The sequence below is a fragment of the Rana temporaria genome, chromosome 4 (genome assembly GCF_905171775.1).
Source record: "Rana temporaria chromosome 4, aRanTem1.1, whole genome shotgun sequence".
Taxonomy (NCBI): Eukaryota; Metazoa; Chordata; class Amphibia; order Anura; family Ranidae; genus Rana; species Rana temporaria.
In genome coordinates this window covers 58205605-58231061 of record NC_053492.1, presented here as the reverse complement: position 1 = coordinate 58231061, position 25457 = coordinate 58205605, and the positions used below count along the sequence as shown (strand labels likewise).

The 25457-nt window shown below is 42.5% G+C and overlaps 1 protein-coding gene across 2 annotated transcripts in view; it reads right to left on the bottom strand.

Annotated features, from left to right (window-relative positions):
• Positions 1–6392: 6392 nt before the first annotated feature.
• Positions 6393–25457, bottom strand: part of RUNX2 (RUNX family transcription factor 2) — a 122316-nt gene continuing 103251 nt past the window's right edge. For both annotated transcript variants that reach the window (XM_040348432.1, XM_040348433.1), the window contains one exon: positions 6393–9053. In XM_040348432.1, the coding sequence (XP_040204366.1) occupies positions 8578–9053 (476 nt within the window). In that variant the 3' untranslated portion in view covers positions 6393–8577. The remainder of the gene's footprint in view (positions 9054–25457) is intronic.

The following is a 25457-nucleotide window of genomic DNA, read 5'->3' as shown; positions in this document are numbered from 1 at the left end:
AACAGAACATATAAAATGTATATTTTGTATTCTAGGTAAAAATAGCTTGGCAACATGAGCAGATGCACTTGTTGAGCAACAACAAGCATAATTATTACAACTAAAGGAAAAAAAAGGTGTGTGGAGTTTTAAAGTGTCATGCAGACATAACGGAGTAATCCAGTTTGTGAGCTCAATGGGTTGTCAAGAGCACAACTATTCAGTTAACAATGACCCAAAGGTTTTGTAAGGTGCCAGCAGTCAGTAGCTTCCATATTGGGTTTCAATATTCCTTAATAAAATTTGAAGTAAGGACTCTCTGTATTTCTCCACAGTACCCAACCAAGTTCAAACCCGCCCTGAATGTGACAATTGAGGAAAGGAAAAAAGTTATAGGTTTGGCTGAGATAAACTTTCAGATAGAAGGATTGATGAGGTTCAATATCTTTGAGAAAAGCTACAGTATTTGTATTGGAATATAGAAGCCATTAATTAGGCTTACTTCTTTAAATGTATACATTTGAAATGGAATAAGACTGAAGCAGTTAAGTTTCCCTTATACCATAATTATGTCATCTAAAGATAAGGGAGACATGATTTTGATTGCAGAGCTAGCTAATGACCCACCATGAAACTACTGCAAGAGATATGACCATAGCTTACACAGTGACCAACCAGGAACATGATTACAGGCAACAGTTCCCATAGAGCCCCTACCCTACTGCAGAAACTGTACTGCATTTCTCTATTTACCCCACTGGAGGTCCCACAGAACCTCCAACAGACTGCAGTGATCAACCAGATCCTACATGGCTGCAAGTCTTATGGAAACCTTACCCTAGTGCAGTGACCACTGAGACTCTACCCCCTGCAGTGCCCATAGAGACTTTACCCCCCTGCAGTGTCTATAGAAACCCTACACTATGTGATCACTGACACCCTACCCTCCTGCAGTACCATGGAGCCCCTACCCCCTGCAGTGACCATAGAAACACTGCCCCACTGCAGTTGCCATAGAGACACTACCCCACTGCAATGACCATAGAGACCCCCAATGCATTACCTATAGAGACCCTACTCCACTAAAACAGATCCCGAGAGAAGCACTATACCACATACCTTTTAACATGACAACACCTATAAGCAGATTATGCAGTAATCTATATTTCAGCTATGTACATAATGTACCATACATAGATCAATAGCAGTACAGCATTTCCTGTTTGGGCTATAAGGGACCAAAGGGTGGCGTATGTGTAAAGAACATGCAGAGAATCCCTAAACAAAGCTTGCTTATCCCTCCACAATGAGTACATGGGCTTCTACAGAACACTGCTGAGAAATAGATCTCAGGATAAACCATCAATATTGGCATCTAGCTATTACGATTGTCATTATGAAATACCTGAGTGATCGCACAAATTCAAAGTAACCTAAGAAAATATTCTCTCAAACAATGGTTCAGTCCCAAACACTCTACATTGTGGAGCATTTGCATATAATAAATATAAGGATTGAAAATGGAAAATCATAAAGGATCATGCAGGGACAGCCTGTGCAAAAGTGTGCATTTTAATTTATAATGTGCAAAATTTTCAATAACTATGCACATTCTATTTTAAATTATGGAAAAGACAATGAATTCCAAGAAAGATTGAAAAAAAAACGTATGGGCAAGAAGACAATCTTCAGCATTCAGTTTTAGGGTTCGGGATTAGGTAACATTTAGGAGTTAGATTTAGATTAGGTTTGGGTTAATGGTTAGATCAGGTTCTGGTAAAATATTTAGGTTTGGGGTATGTTTAGGATAGTTTTTAGGTTTAAGAGCTAGGAATAGGTGGGTTCAGGTTAGCAGTTATGTTTAGGGACTATGTAAAGGACTGTTTATGGGTTAGGCTGGGTATTGGGATTATCCTTTAGGGGTCGTGTTAAGTTCAAAAGAGAAGTATGGACTAATAAGCATTTATACTCATCTATGTGTATGCAGCATTGATCCGATGCTGCATTTGTCCCCCGCTGGCTCTGCAGGGAGAGCTGACCGATCAAACAGCTCTCTGCTCTGCCCTTCCAGCGTTTACTGGAGCGCTGAGCTGTGGAAGGGGCAGGAGAGGCTGGCCCAGGCTCTCAGTGAATCGCTGAGAGGCCATGCCATTTGCCAATCCAGTCATCTGGGTGGATCCCGACTGTAAAGTCAGGATCTTTCCTGAGCCTGGACCGGCTGAGTGATGTCAGCTGACAGCAGACTTTAGCCCACTATCAGTTGCAAAGGGGTTACAGGAGTGCAGAACAAACTGCACTACTGTTACCTACAGGAGAAGTATAGCCAAAATAGCTTTGGCCAGTCTTCTACTATAAATTGATTAAAAGTTAAGTAGGAGTTTGGAATAACTTGTTTTTCTAGTATTGGGTATTCAGAAATGATTATTTAATTGTGATAAATTAGTGCCACCACTGATGCTCAAAATGAATTTATTCTATTAATTTGCCATGCAAGACTGTTTATAAATCTGCCAAACATCATATGAGCAAACTGTGTTAATGCTACCAGCAGCCATTGAAGATTTTCTGCCACTAATATGAAGTGACAACCCTAAACACTAATGCCGCGTACACACGATAGGAATTTCCGATGGAAAAAGTCAGACGGACTTTTTCCATCGGAAATTCCGACCGTGTGTTTGCCCATCAGAGTTTTTCCTTGGGAAATTCCAAGAAATTCCATCGGAGTTTACATTTTCCTCCGATGGAATTCCGATGTGAGTTTGGTCGGGCTAAAGCCCAATTGTGTGTACAAGGCATTAGATGTACTTGGACACATTACTTCACTAGAAATAGAAGTTCTGATAGTAGGAATTTTTTTAGCGCCCACTCGCTATTGGAGATAACTTTTTCATTTGGTCACCCCTTGCATAAGCATTATAGGACACTGCTTTCCCATAACAACAATGATGTAGGAAAGTGGTGAGTTTTCATTGATTTCTTCAGTTTTTAGGTATCTCTATAACTGACTCTGCTGTCTCCAGGAGAAATGAAAGATAAATAAAAGATAGGTTCCCCCAAATGGCTTACTACTCCATAAATGTGATCTTTTAAAGGCTTCCACTAAAGATTGACAAGTATTGGATAGAGTTCACCTACAAAAAAAACTCTCACCACTGAAGATAACAGCTTTGTTGTCCTACATCCCCTTTTATTGTTGTCACCCTCCCCTGCTGTAATTATCTATTTATTCCTAAAGCATATGGAGTGTGACAAACTCTATGGCTAAAGCATTAAACCACTATGATGGGACAATAGAATTATGTATCCAAGTGGCATGACCTCTTTGGCTTTTTTTCTAGACTTATTGAGAGCTATAAGCAACCAGATACTGGTTCACCCTGCTGACCTCTACCCAATACTGAAATATTCCTTCTACTTGAATTTGACTTTTAAGTCAAAAACATAATTTAGAAAATGTGTGAAGAGCAATTATAAATATAATAAATGAGTAAATCTCTAAATTAAAAAATTATTTAAGGTACCTGTTAGTGCCGAGTACACAAGTCTGAACCTGGAAAGTACCATATTTTCACTTGTCAAGTAAATGCAGTGGAGGTCACTTTCACACTAATTATTTTACTTCTGCTTATTTTCTGCAGAATTGTGGCGGCAGTTGATTTCAAGTGAACTTGTCAGAAATATGGAAGCTTCCAAAGCTGTTATTTTAACCACTTCAGTTGTCACATGGACAAATAGGTCTGGAAATAATTTTGTATTACTTTTTTTATTTAATTTTTGAAGAAATATTGGTGGAGCTTCCTTTCAATAGCTATTTTGTTTTATGTATATTCTAAAGGCAATATAAAAGCAAGTTTTTTTAAAAAAAAATGTGGGTGTTTTGTTAATACTACAAAAGTATAAAAAAAATGAAAATATAGTTAAGCAGCGAACTTGAGGGAAGGGAGTTCATTGAGCTTTTAAGAATTACCTAGGAGTTTATTAAACTGCACATGTGCCCAGACTATGGAAGAAGAAATCTCTGTATGGTTATTTTTACATAGTTACATTGGTCCAGCTTGGACTATGCATATACCATACCTGTGGGATCCCTCTAGAAGCTGGAAAACATTGTTAGAGGCAGGCCTACTACAGTGATGGCCACTAGCTTCTGGGCCCCATGCAGAGTGAATACCCTGCTACATTGTGAACACAGGAGGTAGGCTGCTAGGAATTGGTGCCATTCAGAGAATGCTTTGTATTTTCTCAATGAATGCAAAGCATTCTCTGATTGGACAAGGTGAAGAGCATGATATCCCTACTCTGCCTTTCCACCTCGTCAAATCAGAGAACACTTTGCTTTCATTGATAAAAGGCAAAGTAGCGTTTACAACAGTGATTTCCAACTTCTAAGGAGATCCACAGGTATGGTATCCCTGGACCAATGTAACTATATAAAAATATTCATACTTGGAATGCAAGCTTTTTACATACTCTTAACAAGCAGCAAAAAAGCTTTGAACAAACCCTAAATGACCTCTCTATCGGCTTTTAATATAATGTTTCCAAAGTTTCTTTTGCTGGCCATACATTATACAATTTCTTATTCAATTTCCTTTAGAATTACCTTCAACTATGTAGTGCAAGGGCCTGTCTGACGGCATACAAATTAAAAGTGTTTAGGGTTGACCTCATATTATATGGCTTTGGTAAATCCAAAGGAAAATGATATCAGAAAATTGTATAATGTATAGGCAGCCTTAGAAACACCTGCTGTTTGTTTACATTAGACCAAGTTTATGCTCTCATGCCCCATACACACGAGCGGTTTTCCTGTCGAAAAAAAAAAAAAGGATGGCATACACACGGTCACACAAAAGTTTGGTGAACTTTTGACTGCCAAGAACGCGCTGATGTAAAAGACTATGACGAGCCGAGAAAATTAAGTTCTATGCTTCTGAGCATGCATCGATTTGTTTCTGAGCATGCGCCGGAATTTTGCACTTTGGGATTTGTACACACGTTTGGAAATTCCAATCAGTTTTTTCCTGAGAGGAAAAAGAGATCCTGCTCTCTATCTTTTCCCAGCAGTTTTTCTGTTGGAAAAAGTCTCATGGAGCATACACATGGTTGGGATTCCCGACCAAAAGCTCTCATCAGACTTTTTCCAACAGGAAAACTGATCATGTGTAAGGGGCATCAAAGTAAAAAGTTGATTTCAGTTCCTGTGGTTTGAAATGTAAAAATGTATTTATTCATAACCAATAGATACAGAGATGAATTATAAATCTTCAGAGGCTGACAGAAAATCAAAATGATTACACTGTATCCCTCGCAGTAGTAAACTCTTAAAGTGGTGGCTGAAGAAGAAGCTTTTGTCAGTGGCTTTTGTATGCAGACCAGGATCTCAACTATTAACTTGGCAGTGCACATCTGAAGAAGCACAAACACACCCGCTGGGAAAAGGGCTGTAGGATGTACTAAGTATGTCCTGTGGGCTGCCATCTTTAATTGGACTCCACTACTTAGTGAGTTACTTACCTGGAACAAGCATGAAGCCAGTAAAGTCTCAAGACTGAATCATATTTACCATGGCAGTTCCAGTTCAATTAGCCCCTAGGTAATGGAGCCAGTATCTGGAGGACAGCCCTAAGTTTGTAAAAATATTAGCAAGGACAGCTTCCATATTTCTAGGTTCACTCTGAACACAGCAAGTAGAGTTAATCAGTTGCTAAAGTTTTACCGAATTTATTTTTTAATTGAGCTAAAAATGACCTTATATTTCCCCTTTTCATGATTTTATGTAATTTTCTCCCAAGAACCAACCTGCATCACTCATATGTGCTGTTGGAAGAAGCTTTACTCCATAGTTGTAGTCTGAAACATATCTGTCCATGTATGAGAGAGCAAGAAGCCTACTGTAGGTTTGGTTGAAAAAATGTGGCCTTACCTATTCACATAGTTCAGCAATTAGTGTTCCCAGAACACCAGATTGCTTCCAAGAAGGATGATTAAAGCAGTGGGTAGGCCTGATGCTTGGAGCTTCCAAGACACTTAACAGGTTGCACAGTGTGGTAGACTCACTGATTGACACCTGTGATGAGAAAATTGCTACACTGGGCCTATAATAGCCAAAGTATGCTCCTGGTTTCAAAAGGCATGACCCAGAATAAGGCAAGGTAAATGATACTGTAATGCATGCTTGCAAACAAAACATTGTTCTATAAGTGCAGCTAAGTTTAAAACTGGTACCAATAATGGAGCCCCGTGCAAAACGGTGCCCTAAGCAACAGCTTATTCCTAGAACCCGAGCACAATTTTTTTTTTTCAAGGCAGTGCAACCAGTACCCTAAATTTGTACATATCATACCTCTATTGAGGCAACACTCAACAGATATTTTTTTAAGGACCATAAAATGTGACATTTTACAGCATCTGTGTTAACCCACGATAAGTGCGTGTACCGTTTATTCATAACTAAATACATGTATCGATTTTCAGGACAAGAAACAAGCCAAATCTTTGGAACAGAGAAGTGCAAGAACATAACAGAGGCAGTGCATACGTTTACATATAACAACGACAATAGTGCTTAAAGCTTTAAATGAGTTCAAACACTTTTGAGTGAATTGATCTGTATGTTGCTACATAATATTTGCATTTTTTTTAGCTCAGGCCAAAATATTTAAATGTACCCTGTCATTGGATGACATTCTAGCACGTTATACGTAGATTCCCAGAATAGTACATTTTACGTCTGTATGCTCAGTGAAGACACAGAGAGACACAATTACCGGTTGCAATTCATTCGGGGTTATTAAAGGGGTTTTCTTTAAAAAAAAATATGCCTCATGGAACACACCATAACATTTGCCTAGCCCAACTGGTCAACCAGAAAATATTTGGACCAACCACTTAAATTTTTTCAAGCTATGCCCCCTTGAAGGCCTCCAAATTGCATACCTCCCAAGTGCTAAGACCTCTTGTTTCCATAAAATATGGAGGGCCACATGGTTCAAGATGAGTAGAAATGTTAAATAGAACTAAGTAGTCCTAGTAATAGTATTAAGTGTGGGATTCTCAACCTCCTGTAAGATTCTGCCCCATGAAACCTTTCACTGGCACTTCCAGTGAATGGATACTGGGCCCAAATGGGAAACACAAGGAGATCTGCAGAAAGCAAGGGCCGTAGGGGTGAGTACGGTTTATCTCTTTTAGGGTAATTTTCTATCAGAAACCCCACCCCAAACTCTACATTTAAGAAAATTAAGGTTTTTATTCAAATAACAAAATAGACATTTATACCTCACCACTGAGCAAGTGTCCATATTTGGACACAAGGATTACTTTGATATGCCCCACACCTTCCTAGGTAGGTCTTAGCAGGATCTAATTACTGAATGTAGGCTGGATCTGCCCAGCTTTTCAACATTTTGGAGGAAGCTGGCAGCCATGGTTTTAAATATAAAATGTTAGCCCCCAGCTAAAGCCAAGTTAAAAAAAAAAATAGCAGAAATCCCCTTTAAAGTTTCCTTATCCCCTGAGAATGGCCATTTTGTGAACTCAACCCATTAATCATGAGATTACAAAATCCCTTAGCCACCAGTGACATCTGAGCGGCCAAAAGTCTTTGTTTGATATATTGGGGTTTAGCCCACAAAATATGTGGCTTCACTGAGCACAGACACACAACCATCAGTCTTTGTTTATACACTTGCATGTACTATGAGCTTGTGAACTTAAAAAAAAAAAAAAAATCTGTAAAATTAAATGAAAATACATATTTAGGGACCTATCAGCATATTTTAACATAACAAACACTTGAAGGGTCCAAATATTATTAAATAATTATAAATTAAAAACGTGAAGATGTCAAAATTTGTAAAAAAAAACAAACAAACAAAAAAAAAGTTTATACATACAGATAATTTAAAAATAAACATTAAATTCATATGTTTTGAGCTAATATTGTTGCTTCTTTTTTTTGTCTTTTCTTTCGTTTACATAGGCAATGTTTTTTTATTCATATTGTATATGTTTTTGTTTGCTTTGTTTTAAGGCATTAAAATGAAATTGAGATATGAGATAAGTGCATTTTGCAAAGTTCAAAGTCTGTACCATCATCCAGATGAAATTGTACAAAACAAAAAAATTCATAAGAAAATTCATAAGACGTACATTTTGTGCAGCTTTCTTGTATCACATGAAAAATTCCCTTTTTTTCAGTACATAAGGCAGGTTTCAGCATTTTTTTTTTGTATTGCATAAAGCACGTTCATTTCAATTCCTAAAGATTTCTCCTTTTTTTCTTTCTCCCACAAAGTCACATCTGACGATGTTTATTTTCGTACTCGTAAAAACTATAATTTTCTTTGGAATGCTTCAGTTCAATATAAATATTAATAAAAAGAAATAGTTTAAGGCAATGTGGCTTTTAGCCCTTTTTTATAACAAAATGGCACAATTGTTGACTGGTAAAGTTGTATTGCATGAGATTTTCAAGGTCTTTCTGAGTCACACTCAAAATATGAATTCGTATATAAAAAGGATTAAGGCACGTACTGATTTTCTTAAAAATAATGTTTGAAATAGTCTAAGGCCACAGGAAGGAGCATATGATCAATAAGGCCTCCAAACTGACTCATCCATACGACCGCTAGAATTTAACACAGTGGGGGAGCTGCTGTGGCTGCCATCTGCATCAACACCGTCATTCTGGTTGCCTAGATTAGGGTTTAGCAATGTGCTGCCATTGGCAGTGGTGCATGGAGGAAGCATCCGAGACGGTGAGCGGTCACCCCCTGGGACCATAGGGAACTGGTAGGATCCAGATGATGTACCATAGTAGAGATAAGGTGTGCTGCTGGTTTGAAAAGGTCCGCTTTGGTTCTGGGAGGAGCCGGGATAAGGAGGTGGCAAGTAAGTATGATAGTGAGTGGTTGCAGACATACCCAACGACATCCCTGAGGTGACTGGCGGAGTGTAAGTAAATGTTGCAGGGTAGTGCATTCGTGGGTTCGGGAAGCGACTCTCCGTTAACGAAGAAATACTTGTAAACTGCCTGGGATCTGAAAATGGACCCAGCTCTGAGGCACCTTAAAAAAAAATGCAAAGAATTATTTATTATTTCATTTCAGTAACCATACAACACTCTTTACTAATAAATTGGAACAATTGGAAAATGTGAGATTTTGAATTAAAGCCAACATATAACAAAAGTGGCAGAGTGCCCAAGGAAAAGAACCTCTGTCAAGTTTTTATTTGCAGTCTGTGTCTACACTGAGAAGATTTCTCACTTTCTGTCAGGAGAAGAAGGAAGGGGAAATCTGTCCATTGGGGACACAGAGGCCCAGATTCTCGTAGATCGGCGTATCTTTGTGCGGGCGTAACGTATCCTATTTATGTTACGCCTCCGCAACTTAGACGGGCAAGTGCAGTATTCTCAAAGCACTTGCTCCGTAAGTTGCGGCGGCGTAGCGTAAATAGGCCGGCGTAAGCCCGCCTAATTCAAATTTGGAGGATGTAGGCGTGTGTTATGTAAATGTTGTGTGACCCCACGTAAATTACGCTTTTTACGAACGGCGCATGCGCTGTCCGTGGACATATCCCAGCGTGCATTGCTCCAAAGTACGCCGCAAGGACGTATTGGTTTCGACGTGAACGTAAATGACGTCCAGCCCCATTCACAGATGACTTACGCAAACGATGTAAACATTGGTACGCCGCATGTACGCCTCATATAGCAGGGGTAACTTTACGCCGGGAAAAGCCTAACGTAAAAGGCGTATCTGTACTGCGTCAGCCGGGCGTACGTTCGTGAATTCGCGTATCTAGCTGATTTACATATTTCTAGGCGTAAATCAGCATACACGCCCCTAGCGGCCAGCGTAAATATACAGTTAAGATCCGACGGCGTAAGAGACTTACGCCGGTCGGATCTAACAGCGCATCGAGGCACGTGTGGAAGACTGCGCTGTTGTTTTATAAGCATTTTAATAAATAAATAAATAAATAATAGAAATCTATGCATAACTGATTCTAAGAATCAGGCGCATAGATACGACCGCTCATACTCAGAGATACGACGGCGTATCTGGAGATACGCCGTCGTATCTCCTTTCAGAATCTGGGCCATACTGCATAAAAATTTACTTGGTAGAGTAAAATATGGAAAGTAGGAACCTTCCTCAAATTATTATTACTCTTCCATCCTTTTCCAAGTGACAAGCACTCCATTATTTCTTGTTCTGCATGAAGTTGGGTAAAATCTCCCCAACAAGTCAGGGAAAACAATGAAAACTTGAATACTTATCCAAATATTGAAATAAAATGCACCTATAATTAGGCACAGTTTCACAGTTTCTTAAAGTGTAAGTAAACCCCCTATCACTTTCAGCCAAGGAAGCTGCCATTTTTGACACCAGCCATTGGATGGCTTGACAGTTTGGTTGAGAGCACAACCAATGGGAGTGTTACATTTCCGGCACGTGCCGGAAATGAAACTGTTTTATGGATGGGTTTACTTCTGCTTTAAAGGAAATCTACTGAGATAAACATGGAGGCCACCACTACTGAAAGATTAGCACTATTAAAAACAAGACATCCTTTGTGTTTTTCTCACATTGGGTGTCCATACAGGACACTCCTTCCTCATTGTGCTCCCTCCATCCCCACCCACTGCATCCATCACATAGACAGGTACATGGCCCAGGAATTTGTGCAGGAGGAGTGGGTGGAGCCTGATGCGGAAGTGAGGGGCTATTTCCCCATCAGGTCCATCTGGCTGTTGATTTACAGTACACGGCAGGGAGCGTATCTACAGCCACTATTCAAAAGTAAGGTGGACCTAATAGGAAACTAGTCTCTGAGTTCCCAATCAGGCTCCACCCACCTAGACTCCGTTCAACCCAGTGACACAAGTAATTTCCCGAATATGAACTTGCCATATTTGGCTAATGACATCACCACTATCCCCGGCACTTTGTTTACATTTAGCTTCCGTCCAATAAATGGCCCCAAACAGCTGAAATAAAGCCCTATGCAGTTAGCTGTCACATACATGACAGTTTCCCAGCAAGTTCGATAAAGATGTTAGCACTGACTCACACTTGCAGAAGCTATATACAAAAATGAAAGTCAATAACAAATACCAGCAACATTTCATGGCCACAAAGGACCCTTCCCCAAGGATACATAGTTACATAGTCAGGCTGGCTGAAAAAAGACCAAAGTCCATCCAGTTCAACCCATGCAGAAAAAAACAAAACACACAAATAGAAAACATCCATATACATACTCTTATAACAACAGTTGATCCAGAGAAAGGCAAAAACAACCCCAATAAAGCATGATGCAAGTTGCTCCAGTGGGGGGGAATGTGTTCCTGATCCCCCAAGAGGACTCCACACAGTAATGCAAGGCTTTCTCCCTGGTGTGGAGTGTCGTGCTCGCCCCCTCCCTTGGACTACAGGAGTCAGGACGCTCTCTACGTTGCAGATAGAGAAAGGAGCTGTGTGTTAGTGGGCGTCCTGACTCTCCTGTAGTCCAAGGGAGGGGGTGAGCACGACACTCCACACCAGGGAGAAAGCCTTGCATTACTGTGTGGAGTTACAGACAGGAGAACAGGAAGTGAGGATTTCTCAGAAGAAATAAGGACATTTAAAAGCAAAATGGAAGGATGAGGTAAGTGAAGGAGGACTGCACTAAGGTAAAGGAAGCTATTTAGGGGGAAAAAATACCTTTACACCCCCTTTAAGGAGCTTGTTATAAGGTGGGTCAACAATAGCTGCGTATTTTCCCATGACAGTTCTCCTTTCAAATTAAAAATAAAAGGACAGATCCTATTTAAAGTGAAAGCCACTTCTAATAATAAATATGTTAAATTGGATAACTGTGTAAATTGTTTTGTCAAATGTTTTAGAAAAAAAGTTTTCAAAGGCTAATAAGTGTGATTCAGTTATCAGCAAGAGGCGGCTGTGTATTATAAACCCTTCTTCTATCTGAAGGGGGGGGGGGGGCTCACTGGGGATTATGAACTACAATTAAGGCGTAGATCCTAGTAAGACCTTTACAGAACAATTCTTCAGTCGCTATTAAGTGAGAGAGCACACATTTATATTTTCCATGCTCACTTGTAACCAGAAAAATCAATTCAAAGAGCAATAAATAAGCAAATTAAAACCTGACCTAAACAGGCTGCAGCTACGACACCTTTGCTTTTTCTACAACATACATTAATCTGCTCAGCTTTTTCTCAGAGAGTAGAACAATTAAAACGTCATGTGTTTCCAGTTAGAATGTTGCAGAAGTCTCATTAAAATGTTCAGGCTTGGCCTTGTGCCAACCTAGCCCGTCTGCATCTCAATAGACGATTCTTTCCTTGCCCCCCCCCCCCCAGTTTGCATAATTTCACGTCCCAGCCTGCTGTGTCATGACCGCTCTCCATGCGTATGCCAGGTAATGTCACTTGCCGTTCAAGCAACAATTAGAAGCCAAAAGATGTGCATGCAAGGAGTAACGGAAAATACAATTTCTGTCTGGCTGGCGAGCCCTCAGCCTTTCGTTCTCAATTACAATAGCAGTGGGAAAATCACTTCCTCATTGGCCAGTCAGCCTAATTGCACAATAATGGTTACGTTAATTCGGCAACTTATATGCGGCCGTTTTTGCGTCAACTTGCATTATGTTCTTGTTAGACCCTGTGCAAAAAGAGACCACTACGGACCAAGTTGAGGCCCAGGTGGTTTGCTATATAGGAACAGTCTATTTATTGAGACCTCAACTGAGAGGTACCAAAGCATGCAACAGTAGGTTCGCACACCAGGCAAAAAAAAAGGGGGGGGCTAATTGTCTGTAGTTCTCAAGCATGGGCCCCAACAGTAATTAAAGTGGAGTTTGATTTGGCATGTCATTTTTTTTCTGGGGGGGGGAGTGTTTACCTTAAATTTAGTGGGACTTCCTGTCCCACTTCCTGCTTCCTTTTTGGGCCGCCTAGGTGACTCCTCCTCTCAACCTAGCCGGCCCCTCCCTGCCAGCGATCTTCTGGAACACAACTCAGGTCCCAGAAGATCGGCTGGCCAATAGAAGAGCACAGCACGACTCAGGCGCAGTGTGCGCCCAGCCGGCAGGGTGCCCACAGTTACGATGACAGCCCAGGGAGAGGAGGGGGAGAGGAGCGAGCCTCTGGGAGGCCGCATCGCTGGACTGTTGGGAAGGTAAGTGTCTGTTTATTAAAAGTCAGCAGCTATGCTTTTTGTAGCTGCTGACTTTTAAGAAACGAAATACGAAAACATGGGTGGAACTACTCTTTAAAGTAGAAGACCAGCCCAAACTTTTTTGTCTAGTTTTGTATTCTGTGAGGAAATGTTAAAAGCTCTGTCAGGTTTTTATTTCTGACTGTGCCCCATTGCTCTGGTGAAAATGATAAAAGTGAGGGGGTTGTCTCCAGAAAAAGAGAGAGAAAAAGAGAAACTTCTCCAATGAAGACAGTTGTCCAGTGACAATGCCTTAGATGGCCTCATTTTGGAGAAAGTTGCAATTACTTCCAGTTGTGTTCCTGGGACAGGAAATACAAGTCAGTGTCACTTACCTACTCTACCTGAAACTAAAACAAGAAATTCCCTCCATCCTGTGCACAACGTTCCTCTTCCGCTTCCCCTATAAACTAACACATACAAGAGCCTTTGCCCAGGATGAACATTCCCATTAATGTAGCACTCTGATATGACTAGTGCTTGAGAGTGGTTGGATAGTAGCTCAAAATTTGAGAGGAAATCTTCCAACGGAGACACTTGCTCCCATGACAACTGTCGAAGGGGATTTTCCATCATATTGGAAGAATTCCCCTAATGCTCTGTTGAGACTACATGATAAAAAGTGTGCGTGTGTGGGGGCGGAGGGGGGTTGCGTAATCCAGGTGCCCCCCTTATTGATAAATGGGTTTTCAGATTTCAATAAGCCCCCTGCTTGCAAACCCCCAACACCACCAGGCCAGGGTTGTGGGGAAGAGGCCCTTAGTCCTTATAAACATGGGAACAAGGTGCTTTACCATATGGTTCCCACTGGCATGGTACCCCCTCTTCTATGTTGGGGGCAAGTATCCTGGTATGGTTCAATAAGCTTGGTTATTATGGTTTACAGCTTCTGAATGCAATTTTTGGGTTCCAGAAAAAGCCTCTAAACCACTATAAATGACCCTGTGTACATGCACTGATAAGATAACATAGAGGAGAGTTCAGGAGCAGTTGAAAAAAATGCCCAACTGCTCCTAAATGTCCGTTTACCAGCACTGTACATGAGGCCTAAAGCCTCATACACACGATCGAACTACCATCAGACTTTTCCATGGATTTTGGTCCGAAGGGCGTTGGCCGCGAACTTAGTATTCATACAGACGGCCCAACATTTTCAGCCAACATAAACCAAACCATGTGGTTTTTCAGCTCTTTATCACCACCCTTTGGGCAATTTCTGCTATTGTTGTCTGATGTTTAGCATTGGTTGCGAGCATGCTCGTTTGTACTTTGGATTTTAGTTGGATGGATTTGTGTACACAAGATCGGATGATCCGACGTAACAGATTTATTGTCAGATAGTTGGTGAGCATGAACAGCCAACATTTGTTGTCGTTAATTTCGCCAACAATTGTCTGATGGAGCATACACACGGTCAGATTATCCGACACAACACGTCCATAAGACAATTATTGACGTAAAATCCGATCGTGTGTACAGGCCTTTAGAAGTCAGTCTGACCAATCCAGGTCAGATTGACCAATCCAGCAAGACGTTTTTAAGAGGCAGCTCCATTAACAACAAATAGAGACAACCCTAAGCCCTGCTAGAAAATTTGGCATACAGGGGACATCCGAGTCTTGTTTCTAGCAATGAAATCTATTTGTTTTTTTATTTTGCTTATCTGTTTTGCCCCGTACACACGACCATTTTTTCTGACGGGTAAACTGCTATGAGAGCTTTTCGTCGGGAATCCCAGCCGTGTGTATGCTCCATCGCAGTTTTTCCGACGGGAAAACTGCCGGACAAAAAAAGAGAGCAGGATCTCTTTTTTTCCATCAGGAAAAAATCCTGGCGGGAAAATTGTTCGTCTGTATGCTTTTCCGAGGGGAAAAAAACGCAAATGCTCGGAAACAATACAACGCATGCTCAAAAGTATTGAACTTCATTTTCTTGGCTCGTCGTAGTCTTTTACGTCACTACGTTCTTGGCAGTCAAAAGTTCACTGGACTTTTGTGTGGCCGTGTGTATGCAAGGCAGGCTTGAGAGGAATTCCGTCGGGAAAACCATCGTTTTTTTATCCGGTCGTGTGTACCGGACATTTTGCTTATTATGTTTGCCAGGCAACACAACTATTTTCGTCTTTCCAGATAATCTCCTGTAGGCGTTAGTGTGGGTTTTTTCTTTTTTCATTTCTGTTTTTTGTTGTTGTTACTGTTGATGATGATATCCATGTGAAAGAACGTGGCTCGGCAGGTGACTTGAGAAACTCTACGTGAGCCTCAGGTACTGAGCGTCTTTTTTAGGTTGTCTGAGATGACTGGAAAAAGTCCTGGGCTCTATTTCTAAAACTTTGATGCAAACCGGCTCCCGCATTCCTTCTCCAGAATGTTGGGAGGTAAACTTTCTGTTTACGTTTTATTTAATCTATGCCGATTTGAACAGGAAAAGGAAGGCGGAATTAAGAATCGTTTTATTTACAAGCTGAGAATAAACAGAGTCTTCTTCAGAGTAACAAAACATTGTCGCTAAAAGCCCCCCCCCCCCCCCCCCCCCTGTGACAAGTCCCGCGGTAGGATCCCTGCACAGATTACTCAGATTCTGCCCTAATAAACATTTCATTGTTGCCATTGAGGGTCAGGCTGATCTGCCAGGACCGAAAAAAAAACTCTCAAGCTATTTGTTCTCCCCGGCGGTGGAATAATATTTACGGTTCTGCCCAGGAGTAATAAAACTGTATTTGTTTACATCGCTCAGTACATCGCAGCCCACGGAGGGACCCGAGACGCTGGCTGTTGATGGAAATTGATTGCAGACATTTGAAGATCAAATATTTGTCTAACTTAATGGCTTCAATTGCGCTTAGTCACAAGACACGGTTCTCACAGAAGAGTAAAAAAGAAAAAAAGATGGGACGGACCGTACTGTATTACTTAAAGAGTATGTAAACCTGACATGTCATATTCAGTATATGTGCCTGTTGTTCCATGTACTTGTATGGAAAAGTATCCTGTTCTCTTTGTATTGCTTTCCTATTAAAAACTGACCACACTAGACATGAGAGCACAACATGATCAGTTTTTTGGCTATGCTGGGAACTCAGACTGCTCTCCTCCAATGATCATACTTGTCCTGAAACGACTCCCCTGCACAGCCATTCATTAGGAAGACCGGTGTAATGCTGTTTCTCAACCGCTAGCTCATTTATGCAGCCAAGAACAGAGGAAATGTGATCACTTATAAAAAAAGGGGGATAAAAATATGTTTTTTTATATCTATACACAAATCTTTTGCATTTTATTTCTATTTTAAACTGAATGGATTTTTTAAAAGGTGAGGATGTACATATACTTAAGGCTGGGTTCACATTATTGTGCTGTGCGACATCGCATGTGATTCATTTTGCGGCCCCCCCTTGCTCCACCCCTGACTCCACCCCCTTTGCCCTGCCCTTGTATACCCCACCTTTTTAATGAAGCGCCCCTTTAAATGCAGCCTCACCAGCGCCCATAAAATGCAGCCTCACCAGCGCCCATAAAATGCAGCCTCACCAGCTCCCATCAAATGCATCCTCACCAGCGCCCATCAAATGCATCCACACCCGTTGCCATCAAATGCATCCTCACCAGCGCCCATCAAATGCATCCACACCCGTTACCATCAAATGCAGCCTCACCAGCGCCCATCAAATGCAGCCTCACCAGTGCCCATCAAATGCAGCTTCACCAGTGCTCATCAAATGCAGCCTCACCAGCGCCCATCAAATGCAGCCTCACCAGCGCCCATCAAATGCAGCCTCACCAGCGCCCATTAAATGCATCCTCACCAGCGCCCATTAAATGCATCCTCACCAGCGCCCATCAAATGCATCCACACCCGTTACCATTAAATGAAAACTGCAGATTTAAAGGGTTTTAAGATTTAAAGGGGGCGTGGCAAGGGGTGCGCCCTATGCCTGCATACTTTTGCTGATAGATGTCCCTCATTCCCGTCTCAAAAAGTTGGGAGGTATGGATGCAGCCACCAACCGATACTATAGTTGCCAGAAATCAGAACCACCACTTTCGGTTGCTGGCGGCTGCACCAGCACTTATCTTCCAAGAAGCACACTGTGAGGCTAATGACAATACTTACTGCTCATGGGTGGATTTAATGTCATATTTTCTGTATACCAAATGAGTTGCCAATTGTGAGTTTTAATAAAAGATTTATTTACATGCTGCACTTAGTTAGCGCCCTCTGCTGTTCCACTCGTTTTTTCTGTTTATTAAAAGTCAGCAGCTACAAAAAGTGTAGCTGCTGACTTTTAATAAACAGACACTCACCTGTCCCACGGTCCAGCAATGCAGCCGCCCGAAGCCTCGCTCTTCTCCCTCTCCTTGCCACTGGCATTGCAAGTGTGGGCACCCGGCTGTGACAGCTTGCAGCTTCACAGCCGGGTGCGCACTGCACATTCGCAAGCCGGAATGGCCGAGAAATCTTCTGGGACCTGTGCCGTGTCCCAGAAGATTGCAGGGAGGGAGTGGGAGAGGAGGAGTCGACTAGGTGGCACAAGCAGAAGTGAGTGCTGGGTACCTGTCAAAACTAGGTACCCACTCCCCCCCCCCCCCTCAAAAATATGACATGCCAAATGTGGCATGTCAGGGGGTCAGGAGTCCTTAAAGGGGTTGTAAACCCTTGTGTTTTTTCACCTTAATGCATCCTATGCATTAAGGTGAACAAACACCTTGTAGTGTCTGGCCCCCAAGCTCCCCCCATTTTACTTACCTGAGCCCTGAATTTCCATGGGTGCGATCCGGCGTCGCTCTCCCCACAGCTTCTCGGCTCTTCATTGGATAGATTGATAGCAGTGCAGCCATTGGCTTCCACTACTGTCAATCAAATAAAATTACGCGGCCGCCAGGGAGCGTGGCCGAGTCTTACACTCGGCGGCTATGAACGCCTAGTGTATGACACGGGAGCGCACCCACAAGGCAACCCCCTCGGGAGAGAGCTTCCAGAGGGGGTTATCTATTACAGGGAGGAGCCGCGAGAGCCACCGTGGGACCCCAGAAGAGGACGATCGGAGCCACTCTGTGCAAAACGAACTGCACAGTGGAGGTAAGTATGATATGTTTGTTATTTAAAAAAAAACTCATAATATCACTTTAAAGCAGAAGTTCCACTTTTGGGTGGAACTCCACTTTAATTCTCACGAGGAGCTCCCACCGATTAATTCTCTATGGATTTAGGAACTTTATATGGACTCTGATGTTTGTATGCTCTGGTACACTTTGAGTACAATCATACTAAGGGCTTTTTCGTTAGCTGTACTTCATCCTGCGCCATTACAGAATTACCTTTTGTTCCATATTAGGAGAGCAACCTAGGGTGACAACCTTGACTCCCTCCATAGATACAGTGGAGGAGTGAGTGTAGCCACCCAGGAACAGGAAGTGTTTTATTTGTAGGATTATCAGGTGAAAATGAATGCAGCCACCACACCAAATCCCTGAAAGCTACAATATATTACATTTTTGGGTTTATATACACTTTATTAGCTGATATGAGATTTTTAGTGATTGGGTGTACATCTACTTAAATTTTTGGTCGGAGCACACCTTTAAGCGCCCCAGAAGACTTTGTCATAGCCAGCGATGCTTCTTATGCACAAGATCAGACCTTTCTACGACCAAATTCACATCGGAATTCTGAGGTCCCGTACACACGACCGGTTTTCTTGGCAGAATCCAGCAAGAAACTCGATGGGAGACGTATTCTGCCGAGAAAACCGGTCGTGTGTACACTTTTCGCCGAGAAACCCGTCGGGAAACTCGTCGAGCCAAAAAGAGAGCATGTTCTCTATTTCCTCGTTGGGCAATGGGAAAATTTGGCTCGACAAGTTTTTTGACAGCCGAACAAGGAACTTGACGGGGAAAACAATGTGTTTCGCCCGTCGAGTTTCTCGGCCGTGTGTACGCGGCCTGACAGAATTCCATCGGAGGAAAAGAGAACATGTTCTCTATGTAATCTCCGATGGAATTCATCTGAATTTTCGATGGAATTACTCTGATGGGGCATACACACGGTTGGAATTTCTGATGGAAAAAGTCAGTCGGACTTTTTCCATCGGAAATTGCGATCGTGTGTACAGGGCATAACAAATGATATTTTAGAAAATTTCAGCAGGACCTCAAACCGGCGCATGAAATGAAGCTTGGCATTTCTTCCCCTCCATGCCTCACAACCTAGCCCTCTTCAAACAGGACAGGCTCATTAGACGGAACTCGGCGGCTCTCCCCTGACAGATTGATTAGCCACTATGAAAGCTGAAGTAAAGTAAAAAAAAAAAATGTTAAAAAAAGAAGGGGAGGGGGTGGTGTCTTTGACTTTGAAACTAAATCTAGTGTAGAACAAAAGCCAGTCCTGAGGCAGCTGGATTATTCCGAGAGGCCACCCACATTGCCACACGGACCATGTGACTCTCCCTGTCACATCCTGGAGTCATTTCCAGCCAGCGTGTGCGTGAGTTTGTATTCCGCTTGGAGAAAGAGAGCGGAAAAAAGAGGACGAGATATATTAGGACAAAACATATGGAAACACTTTCAGCAAATCTGCTGCCATGAAATTTATAATGAGCCGAGAGGCTTCAGATGTGGTTAGGAGCCTGAGATAAGACCCCCTAAAACAAGGACAGACGACAAGCTTACCCTTGCCCGTCTTCGCTTTTTAGAAGGCAAAAAAAATAACGGAGGGGGGATCAGAATGCCACAGACGTAAATATCCGATAACGGATGGTCAAGTGGATTTCAACTGACCACCTGTCACTCAAGCTTGGGTCCAACGAGGTGGGGGGATTCCTGGAAGCCTAGACTACAAAGGGCGCTCTTTTCACCACACGTGCGCTTGGGTCACTTCTCCACCAAACATCATTTATAATTCCGATCAAACTCTGAAAAGTTAATCGCCGACAGGATAAGCTAGGGGGGGGGGCGGCGTGTTTAATCTAGTTTTCGATAAGGCATGTTTAAGATTCTGTAGCGTCAGGAGGATGTGATTGATCGCCTGTTGGGGCGCTGAGAATCAGCATTTGTTATGCGGGATTAGGGGAGAATTAAGAATGTAGAGGTAGGGAATGCTGCGGTAGCGTTGTTAAAGGGAAAAGTCGATTTTACTTGCCAGAAAATAAAAAAATAAAACGTTTTATTTGGACATATATTTTACTTTGAAATGATGTCCTTAATCATTTTACAGTACATGAAAACCCCGACTGAATGACTTTTGGCCTGCTAAAGAATTGTGTAATTGAAAGAACTGCCTTTTTTTTTCGAATAAAATTCTGCTTCGCCATTTTTTCATCCTGCGTTCAATTTTAGTGCTGCTGATCTCCTGTAGCCTGTTTGCTGCCACTTTCTCTCTACATAAACTCCAGTGATGGCTGCACGACATTCTTTTCCTTTTACCCAATGGGGACAAAGGTGGACCAAGCTTACCTAGTGTGGGTTAAAACCACTTGTAGTCTGCAACAGAAGCCCGTGTGACAAGAGAGGACAGAAACATAGGCCCGGATTCACGTAGGAGATACGACTGCGTATCTCCAGATACGCCGTCATATCTCTGAGTCTGAGGCGTCGTATCTTGGCGCCTGATTCAAAGAATCAGATACGCCAAAATTTCTCTAAGATACGACCAGCGTAAGTCTCCTACGCCGTCGTATCTCAACTGCATATTTACGCTGGCCGCTAGGGGCGTTACGCTGATTTATGCCTAGAAATATGTAAATCAGCTAGATACGCCTATTCACGAACGTACGCCTGGCCGACGCAGTGCAGATACGCTGTTTACGTTAGGCTTTTTCCGGCGTAAAGTTACCCCTGCTCTATGAGGCGTAGATGAGGCGTACCAATGTTAGGTATGGACGTCGGAACTTTGCAAGGTCTGGCTCGCAGTCTACGCTCAAATTCATCCCAAAGGGGTTGAGGTCAGGACTCTGTGCAGGCCAGTCAAGTTACTCCACACCAAATGCGCTCATCCATGTCTTTATGGACCTTGTTTTGCCATGATACACATAACAAGGGATCCTGGGACAGCGCATGCCGCAACTATTACATACGGGTTGTGCTACTTTGCCCCTTTCCTGAATTCTGTCCCACCAACATTCTCAGGTGTGCTGATCTTCAAAAGTTCTCAGGCAGGTTTGTTGACCTCCAGTTGACCTCCTTCTGACCTGAACCTGGCCCACTTTAACTCCCATTTGTTGCACATTTTTTGCGCATTACCCTAAACATGACAACACTCTACATCAAGAATCCCATTCTTTTCTATTGTGGCTGTTCACATGCTTAGTAACTTGTAGCTCGGGAAATATGCGAAAAGCATACGCAAATATTTTTGGGTCTTTAATACAAGCCCTCAACAACACAACACGAGTATTATTGTATGTTCTTTTGCACGTTTGCACACCTGCACTGCTTCCCCCCCCCCCCCCCCCAATAAAGGTCTTGCATACACATGCAAAAACATTTGCAAAAGACTTAAAACATCAAAACAGCACGAAAAAAAAAAAAAAAAAAATCTTCCAACCTGCTAAAATCGCTCATCTCAGGTGTGAATGGGAGCTAAAGCTGCTTTTGCATTCCCATAGACTTGCAATACCCGTCTGATGCAAACAAAAGCCCCATTAACACAGGCTATAAAAGTGTCAGCTGGTAAATTCAGCGGCCTTAGCTGCTATCTTTTTGGTTTCTGATTAAAATGAGCCCTAAAGAAAAGCAAAATGGCACCATTGTAAGTAGGCTTACCAAGGATAAAGGATTTATTAGTCAGACGCAGGGTCTTTTAAATGTGGCATAAAACTGGCAGACCCAAAAGGACTTTATTGTAGTTGGTGGGACACCAGTTCACTGAAAAATGACGCAACATCACTAATGACCACTAGGGTGCGCAGGTCAGACATTGCTAGATGCAAAGCAGTGTCTCAATTATAGTAAAAAGAAAATCTGAGAATAAAAACATGGCAACTGCTACTTCCGACATGTGTTTAAAAGGTGAGGGCTCTTGTCAAAACAAACATTTCATTTGCTAACAAATACTAGAAAAATGCTGCACTTCATTAAAAAGGTACCCAAAACACATAACTACACACACACACACACACACACACACACAGTCACACACCTAAAAACACACACATACACCTCACTCACATACACAAGCACAGTGATCCAAAGATATTTATAAAGGTGATATCACAAGTCATGTGTTTCTACAAGGCAGATATAGACAATAGATATCTCTCCAGGAATCAGGGATGCCATCAGGGGGGTGAATGAATGAATGAGTGGGGTACAGCCCATACAAGTGTAAGGGGCCTGCGTGTCCTGAGGGGCCCGGCGTCCCCTCCCCTTTGCTCTTTTCCTCTCCCTATAGTAGTCCTGATTCCCGTTGGTGCTGCCCGCTGCACTGGCTTCTGACTCTCCACTGGTGGGGGGGGGGGGGGGGCGGAAGTGTCAGTTGGTGAGCTCGACGACGAGTGTTCACCCCCCTCCGCCCCACCAGAAAATCCGTGGTTCAATCAACCTGATCCTCTCCTCCCCCTCCTTTGATGGTCGCTGAGCCGATCCGTCCCTGGCAGGAATCATTGGGAAATGGTTCCCATCATGTATAATAATCCCTACGTTGGTACATGTACATCACAAGGGACCTTATTTCTTCACCATGGCAAATTTAGAGCACTTTTGGTGAATGTGCTGAGTAGGTATATGGAGAAAGCATAGAAGTCCTTGGGGAAATGCCAAGTGTAGAGAAATGCAATAAAGGTCTCAGGTATAAGCTTGTTAAACCCCTCCTCCCCCAATGTAAGGCTGGCCATACATTATACAATCGGTTTTGCTTTTCTTCGACTTTTGCTTCAAAAATTATACACCACGTCGCTTTAGTGGTGCTTCAAGGCATCTTCAAAGCCTCCATAGAAGGCTATGGAAATGCTTGCTTGAAGCCCCACTGAAGCTTCATTGAAGCTTCATTAAAGCCCCACCAAAGGCTCAGCAAAGCCCCATTGAAGCTCCAACAAAGGCTAATTGAAGCCCCATTGAAGTTCCACCAAAGCCTCTTCAAAGCCCCACTGAAGCCTTATTGAATCCTCATCGTAGCACCAAGCAAAAGCAGGTGTAAACAGGACTGTATCATTTTATTTAGTGATGGGAGCTTTGACTGGCATTCAGAGAGCTTTAACAAAGCCTGTCCGAAGCCTTGTTTTGAAGCAAATGTAAACAAGGCCTTACTTACAGTACCTGATCCTTTCACCCCCCTGGCAGAGCGCACTCCCCCATTTTCCAGTGGTGGAATGTCCCTCTGCATCCTACATAGTTACATACAGTAGTAGGTGAGGTTAAAAAAAGACACAAGTCCATCAAGTCAAACCTATGTGTGTGATTATATGTCAGTATTCACACACATAGGTTGGACTTGATGGATCCTCACGGCCAATGCAGGGCTATGACTTAGGATCTTAGGCCCAGATTCTCAAAGGAGATACGACGGTGTATCTCCAGATACGCCGTCGTATCTCTGAGTCTGAGGCATCGTATCTATGCGCCTGATTCTTAGAATCAGATACGCATAGATTTGTATTAGATCCGACCGGCGTAAGTCTCTTACGCCGTCGGATCTTAACTGCATATTTACGCTGGCCGCTAGGGGCGTGTACACTGATTTACGCCTAGAAATATGTAAATCAGCTAGACACGCAAATTCACGAACGTACGCCCGGCCGACGCAGTACAGACACGCCGTTTACGTTAGGTTTTTCCCGGCGTAAAGTTACCCCTGCTATATGGAGGTGTACATGCGGCGTACCAATGTTAAGTATGGACGTCGTTCCTGCGTCGAATTTTGAAAATTTTACGTCGTTTGCGTAAGTCGTTTGCGAATAGGGCTGGAAGTCATTTAAGTTCACGTCAAAACCAATACGTCCTTGCAGCGTACTTTGGAGCAATGCACACTGGGATATGTACACGGACTCGTTAAAAACGTCAATCACGTCAGGTCACATAACATTTACATAAAACACGCCCCCCTGTTCCACATTTGAATTAGGCGGGCTTATGCCGGCCTATTTACGCTACCCTGCCGCAACTTATGGAGCAAGTGCTTTGAGAATACTGCACTTGCCCGTCTAAGTTGCGGAGGCATAACGTAAATAGGATACGCTACGCCTGCTCAAAAATGCGCCGATCTACGTGAATCTGGTCCTTAGACTGCACGGGGGAGCAGATGCATGAGGGAAGCAGTGCAAAGAAGTGGAGGATCGGGTAAGTAAATCTATGCCCCATAGACCTAAATAAACAGTTAATCCTTGCAGTGCCACTTCAAGGGAGAATTTTCACTTTTCCTGAAGGTCAGCTATAAATAATATTCACATATGGTAAGCAGGAATTATTATTTTTTTATCATTTTCTCAGCTGTAGAAGAAGAGTTCCACTTTACTATTGCACTCTATTGGACTGTGCCGCTAGTAATATTTATAGCTGTAAGCAAAGTATGAGGATAAAGTAAATATTTTATCACTAGCATAATGAAAATTCCAACGAGTGTCATTAATCGGAAATCACAATACATGTCACAATAGGATATGTTTTTGTAGTAAGGGTTATAACACAGGGCTGAGCTGTGTAACGTCTCCAGACAACAAAATAACATTATTCTGAGCGGAATATTTATTTGCCGGCTTGAAGAAACACAGTCAACGTGGGCCACCTGGGTGTGACGGCGACAATTGAATTTAGAATGCCCACGCACTAATGTCATTACCAGTGTAAAACAATTTCTCTATAAATGAACAATGTGTCTCTTTAGATCGCAACCATTGGCCAATAATGTCACCCGTGGTGGAAGGAAAAAAGATTGCATGATCTATGGCCTGCCTTAGTGTTCTAATTAAAAATGCTGCCTGTAAAGCCAGCCATAGACACTGGACAGGGATGTCCAAATGTGGACAGAGTCTTTTGTCCAACAGTAATGATTATATATCGTACACATGCCACAATGCTACCTTTACATAGGCTATTAGTCCATTATAAATGCTACTACCAGACTCAGCCTCCTTACCAATCATTCACTGCCCACCACCCCTCTCTGCCAATCCAACCATTGGCTTCCGCTCACCCAAAAAATAAGTATTAATATACTAACAACAACCTACGAAGCCATCCACAACTCTGCCCCAGCTATATCACCAACTCCATCTAAAAATACCAACCAAACTGTTCTCTTTTACCTCACACAAGA